The sequence below is a fragment of the Plecotus auritus genome (genome assembly GCF_963455305.1).
Source record: "Plecotus auritus genome assembly, chromosome: X".
Classification (NCBI taxonomy): domain Eukaryota; kingdom Metazoa; phylum Chordata; class Mammalia; order Chiroptera; family Vespertilionidae; genus Plecotus; species Plecotus auritus.
The window spans coordinates 129215117-129221116 of NC_137784.1; the positions used below are offsets into that span (position 1 = coordinate 129215117).

Sequence of the window (6000 nt, forward strand, 5' to 3'; positions counted from 1 at the left end):
GCCCACGTTGTGCCCCGGCCTGTGGAGTCTGGCTGCGCTCACCACATCTCTGCATGGGGACTCGGGCGCCGTGACTCAGGCAGAGGGGACCCAGTGGCCCAGGTGCTGCCCAGGGTCCAGAGGTCAGCTGGGATCTGCCATTCCATGCCAGACGCTCACACTTCGATCACCGGCCAAGCCTAGGGACCGCACCCATGCACAAATTTTATGCACTGGGCCTCTAGTTTTATATAAGTGGGATCATACAATATGTGGGGTTTTGTGTCTGGTTTCTTTCACTTAGCATAATTACTTCAAGGTTGGCACTGTGTATTTTTTAAATGTGGCTTGGAAGGTCTTAGGCAATGAGAATAATTACTAACATAAAGTTCACCTGGAGCCAGGTGCTCTGCTAAGCACTGCACTCATATAATACTAATAGCAATACCATGAGATAGATGGTATGGTTATCCCCATTTTTCAGATGAGAAAACCAAAGTACCGAGCAGTTAAGTGACTTGCCCCAGGGTGTAGTAGCACTGGACAGGATTGCTCCAAAGCCTGCACTCTCCCTGACAGCTGGGCTACCTCTCTTTAAGGGAGCAGGCTCCCTCACCACACTTATTCTCGGCCACTTCTCACATTTCTATGACCTACCTCAATCCTGGAAGTGTCTGCATTCGTGCCCTCTGTTTTGGTTATTCAGGATAAACCTACATTCAAGTCCTAAACCTCACTGGACCACATATTTTTCATCTGAGATATGGGTTACCACTCAGTTACTTTCAAGGCTGTAGGCAAATGTTCCTTATAGACCTCAGGAGACAGAGGAGTCACCATGCCAACCTTTCTGGGCAGTTATGATGAGGAGATATGTGTGAGGCACTGCGGGCCTGGAATGTGGAAGACACTGGGGAAACGGAGCCCTCATTATGATTACTACCCACCTGTACCACTGAGCTGCTTCTCCCCACTGCTCAAAAGAACAGCTTCCCATTTCTGTAGGTGTACATAGGCTACAGACCTGTCCTCAGAGCTTTCCGAACTAGTAAAATACACAGTGCACTAAAAACCCATCTGTAATTAGAACAGGGATGATTTCTTAACCACCATTTTAAACTCCTTGGATCCTAAAGTCTCTCTCAACTTGCCAGCATCTGGAGGGATTTCACAAATCATGCTTCAAGCCCTAACTGGTTTGGCTCAGTGGATAGAGCATTGGCCTGCGGACTGAAAGGTCCCAGGTTCGATTCTGGTCAAGGGCATGTACCTTGGTTGCGGGCACATCCCCAGATGGGGGGCGTGCAGGAGGCAGCTGATCGATGTTTCTCTCACATTGATGTTTCTAGCTCTCTATCCCTCGCCCTTCCTCTCTGTAAAATATCAATAAAATATATTTTATATATAGTGTATATAGTGCTTGAAAGCAAGGACTGTGGAATCAGACAAGCCTGGATGAAATCTTAGCTTTGCCACATGAGGGAAGTTATTTACCTCCATTTACTCATCTGTAAAATTGTTTCACCGGCCCTCGTCGGCGTGGCTCAGTAGAGTGTCGGCCCACGCACCGAAGTGTCTCGGGTTCCATTACTGGTCAAGGATACGTACCTGGGTTGCAAGTTCGATCCCCAGCCCCAGTCAGGGCGCATGCAGGAGGTAACCAACTGATGTGTCTCTAACATCACATCGATGTTTCTCTCTCTCTCTCTCTCTCCTCTCTGTCCCCCTCCCTCCCTCCTTTCCACTCTCTCTGAAAAAAAAACATGGAAAAAATATCCTCGACTGCTGAATGGAGTGGATCCAGAGACTCGAAGCATGGAACAGAGTGCAGAATCTCAGCTGGAACACAGGGGAGGGTGAGTGGGTGGGAGGTAATCAACCAAAGACCATATATATATATATATATATATATATATATATATATATATATATGTCCCATGGACACAGACAATAGGCCTGGGGTGGGAGCGGGCTGGAGGGGGTCAATGGGGGAAAAAGGGGAACATATGTAATACTTCCAACAATAAAGAATTATTTTAAAAAATATCAAGTGAGGATTAACCCAAAAATATTTCTTTAAAAAAATTTTATTGATTTCAGAGAGGAAGGGAGAGGGAGAGAGAGATAGAAACATCAATGATGAGAATCATTGATCGGCTGCCTCCTGCACATCCCTTACTGGGGATCGAGTCCACAACCCGGGCATGTGCCCTGACTGGGAATTGAACCATGACCTCCTGATTCATGGGTTGATGCTCAATCACTGAGCCATGCTGGCTGGGCCACACAAAACAATTTTAATGGTTTTATCAGTTTTCAGTTTCCTCCACCACCTCCTAAATCACCTAGCAGTGGTCAGCAAACTGCGGCTCACGAGCCGCAGTTTGCCGCTCTGTTGACTAATGAGTTTGACGACCACTGACCTAGTGTAACACATGATGGTGAAAAACTGAGACTTGATCATTTACATTCCTCACCTTCTCAATGTACGTAGCATGTTGAAAACTTTCAGAAGATAGCCTTTATTTTTTTTAAAATATATTTTATTGATTTTTTTTACAGAGAGGAAGGGAGAGGGATAGAGAGTTAAACATCGATGAGAGAGAAACCTCGATCAGCTGCCTCCTGCACACCCCCTACTGGGGATGTGCCTGCAACCAAGGTACATGCCCTTGACCGGAATCGAACCTGGAACCTTTCAGTCCACAGGCTGACGCTCTATCCACTGAGCCAAACCGGTTAGGGCTCAGAAGACAGCCTTTAAAAGAGTATCATTTTTCTAACTTTTTTGTGCTTCCACACTCAAATTTTCCACATCATTAGATGCAAGTCAATTAAATGATTATACTTTTTTCCCCACAAATGCATTATACAGAAAATTAAATTTTTAACCTCAAAAAGAAATAGAAAACTCTACAACCCTGTAACTTTGTTTTTCTTCAAGGCACTAACAATATGCCATATAGACTGTCATGTTTGTACTTGTTTTCACCCCCCACCAGAATATCAGCTCCATGAGGACAGTCCAGTTATGTTCACTGCACTACCAGTGTCTAGAACAGAACCTGGCACCTTTTTCCCATGTTGTACCAACTCCAGGAGAATTGCTCAGATGAGAAACATTTCTGCATCTTTTGCAAAACTATTTTGTCTAGCACTGTCTACTGTTTTCCAGTGCTCCTTATATGTAACATAAATCCCACAAGAAGTCAGTACTAAGACAAACTTATTTTTGCTCAGCTCATTTGTTTTTCATTAGTTGAATTTGCCTTGGTTGTCAGGAAGCTCAGAGCACAATTCTGTACTCAACTGCAGTGTTTTTTTAAAACCCTTTTTTTGATGTGGGGATGGGATATAAATAATTGTGAGAAGATTCTGCCAGTACAAGTGTGAGACCCTATTTTTAACCACAGACAACTTATTCTAAGACACTTCTCAAACTTGAGTGCAAATTACCCGGGGATCCAGGTAAAGTGAAGAATCTGACTCATAGGCAGGGGTCTCCAGATGCTGCATTCCTAACAAGTCCCGGGTGATGGAGCGCGGGCCCTGGCCAACACTTTGAATAGCCAGGATCTAAGAAACTTACTGCCTTGATTCGGCAGAATTTCTCTCTCCCCATCTTTGGCAAAATATCATTAATGGTTCAAAAACTGGGGAGGTCACCAGAGGCACCTGGGGAGCTGGTTAGACCTACACGTCCCCGTCTCTGCAGAGATCCTGAAAAGTGGGGTAGGAATGCGCCCAAGAAGCTCACCAGGTGTTTCTGTCGCAGGTGGCCTAGAAACACATTTCGGGAAGCCCCGCTGGAGGGAATGAGTGCTCTCTTCAAGGTTTCCCAAAGGCAATCTCCTGAGGACAGCTGTTGTCACCGGTGGTGACACCTTGTTCAGGATTTTAAGGGGTACTATCCTGCTGTTTCCAGCCCAGCACCAGAAGGGGTCCCGCTGCCTCCTTTCCGGCCACGTGGATCGCAGCAGGGTCAGCCCCCAGTGGGCTTGGGGCTCGCACCCCCGCCCCACCGCCTGCCGACTGTGTCCCGCGCAGGCCCTTGGGGCGGGCACCGGGCCGCTCATGCGCACCACTGGGCCGCAAGGGCGTCGAGCCCCCGCCCCACGGGTCCCAGGGGGGTGGTCCCCGCGTGCACCCGCTCGCCTTACCTCTCTGGACCAGAGTGTCCAAGGAGAAAGCGAGGCAGATGAGAAACGCCGAGGGCCAGGCCACCATTGCTGGGAGCGGACAGAGGGGACCCAGAGGAGAACAGTTTGCGCGAGAGCACCCGAGGAGTAGGTCCAGATGGAGTGGGGAAAGGGGAGGAGCAGCAGGAGGAGGAGCCTTGCCACCACCGCAGGACCCGCCCAGAGCTAGAGCGTGCAGCGCGCTCCGGGAGTGCCGAAAGGGGCGCGCACGAGCGCTGACGCCAGGTGCGCGCCCTGCTTGGGTGAGAGGGGGGTGGTAGGGTTTGCGACAGAGGCGCTAGCGGCAGGGGGAGCCTGCAGTTTCGGGGGCGGGGCTGGCGCGCCAGGGGCGGATCCAGAGGACACCCCGCGGGTGAGGTTGTCTGGGTTGGGTGCGGGGCCAGCATCGGCGAGCTGCCTGCAGGCCCTTCCCACCCGGGTCCTGGAGATGGAAGTCTCCGAGGTGGACCCTGCGGGCCCTGAGCAGTGAGTCAACAGTAGTGAAGGAGCCAGAGGCGTGGGAGTCGAGTGTGAGGTGAATTACACGCAGTGCGCCACACTCCGGGCTGTAGCGGGACCTAGGGCGGCGTGCTTGCCCAGTGCGGTCTGCCAGACTGGTGACCCTTGGACAGAGCTCTAACCCTTCTGACCTTGGTGTCCTCAGGGTAAAAGGCTCTTCCCTAGAGGCCCCTCCAGCTGCGGCTCCAGGATGGCACCCGCGCTTTTGCCTCAGTCGTTGTGGCCGACCTTAGTTTTTCAGAGCCGCTGGCTGCCCGCCCACTCGCTAATGCCTGCAGGAAACTGTAGTGGAACCCCGTCTAGAGATTAACAAAAAGGGCTGTTTTCGTGTCTGGCGGCGGTTGGCAAACAGCGATACGTCTGGAGGAAACTAGCCCGAGGTCAGGGCGCCAGGGCAGGCCAGAGGGAAGGGGTGGGGGTGGACTGAACTGGAGCGCCACGGGCCCCGGGGACTAGGGGGTAGGCACAGGGTTAGCTCTCCGGAGACTTTGATGAATGCGCCGAAAGCGAAAGTTCATATCTGCAGAGTCTCTCTATAAACGTGCTCACTAATAGACAAACGCGCTGCAGTCCTTTCCCATGAACCCCCGCAAACGAAGTCCTTGTCCTGGACCGGGCAAAATCAGACTCTGGCACTGCCCTGAAGAGCCAAATGCCCATTCCAGCCTTTGACGTGAACGCCCTCAAGAAGGGCTCCAGCTGCAGCCAGCTTTCAAGGACCAAGAGAAAGCACCGCTGCTGTCCTGAGTGGCAGAGCAGGGGCGTCGAGCCTGTCCCTACCATTATTCGACAAGGGCTGCGTTTGGCCACATTGTCCTTAAAGGGCAGCTACTACCACGTCCACCCAGTGTCCCTTCGCAGACTTCCTGTGCCCCACACCGCCGGGCCCACCCCTCCAAAGACCCCCCCCCCACACACACACACACACACACCAGTGTCTTCCATCAATCACCCTCTGAGCCATAGTGGGGAGTAAGGGTCTCCTTGAAATGGAGCCTGTGACTTCCATCCATTGCCCTGAATCCTGGGGCTTGAAAAATAAAACGTAAGGAGTAAGTGGTGTTTGGATTTCCAGGGCAGTGCTTACTTATTCTGTGTCACACTACCAGCAGAAATAGCTAGTTATTGAACACATACTACATGCATGGTATATTCTAGGTATTTTGCCCTTATTTTTTATTCCTCACAACTTCATGTAACACCTCAATGATTAATGAGGGGAAAGAAGCAAAATGAAGGTTCCTTGAGGTTGAGGAGTAAATCAGCTCCATTTCCTTAGTGTCCTTAGGCACAAGGGGATCACTAGGAAGCCCAGTGGGTGAAT

The 6000-nt window shown here is 50.6% G+C and overlaps 1 protein-coding gene across 9 annotated transcripts in view; it reads right to left on the reverse strand.

Moving 5' to 3' along the window:
* The window catches only part of CD99L2 (CD99 molecule like 2), a 105519-nt gene extending 101180 nt beyond the window's left edge, over positions 1–4339 (reverse strand). For 6 of the 9 annotated variants that reach the window (XM_080653807.1, XM_080653806.1, XM_080653801.1 and 3 more), the window contains exon 1: positions 4140–4314. In XM_080653807.1, the coding sequence (XP_080509933.1) occupies positions 4140–4206 (67 nt within the window). In that variant the 5' untranslated portion in view covers positions 4207–4314. Of the gene's footprint in view, positions 1–4139 lie in introns of all 9 variants that reach the window. The other 3 variants (XM_080653802.1, XM_080653803.1, XM_080653808.1) reach the window with 3 other exon arrangements.
* Positions 4340–6000: the final 1661 nt, after the last annotated feature.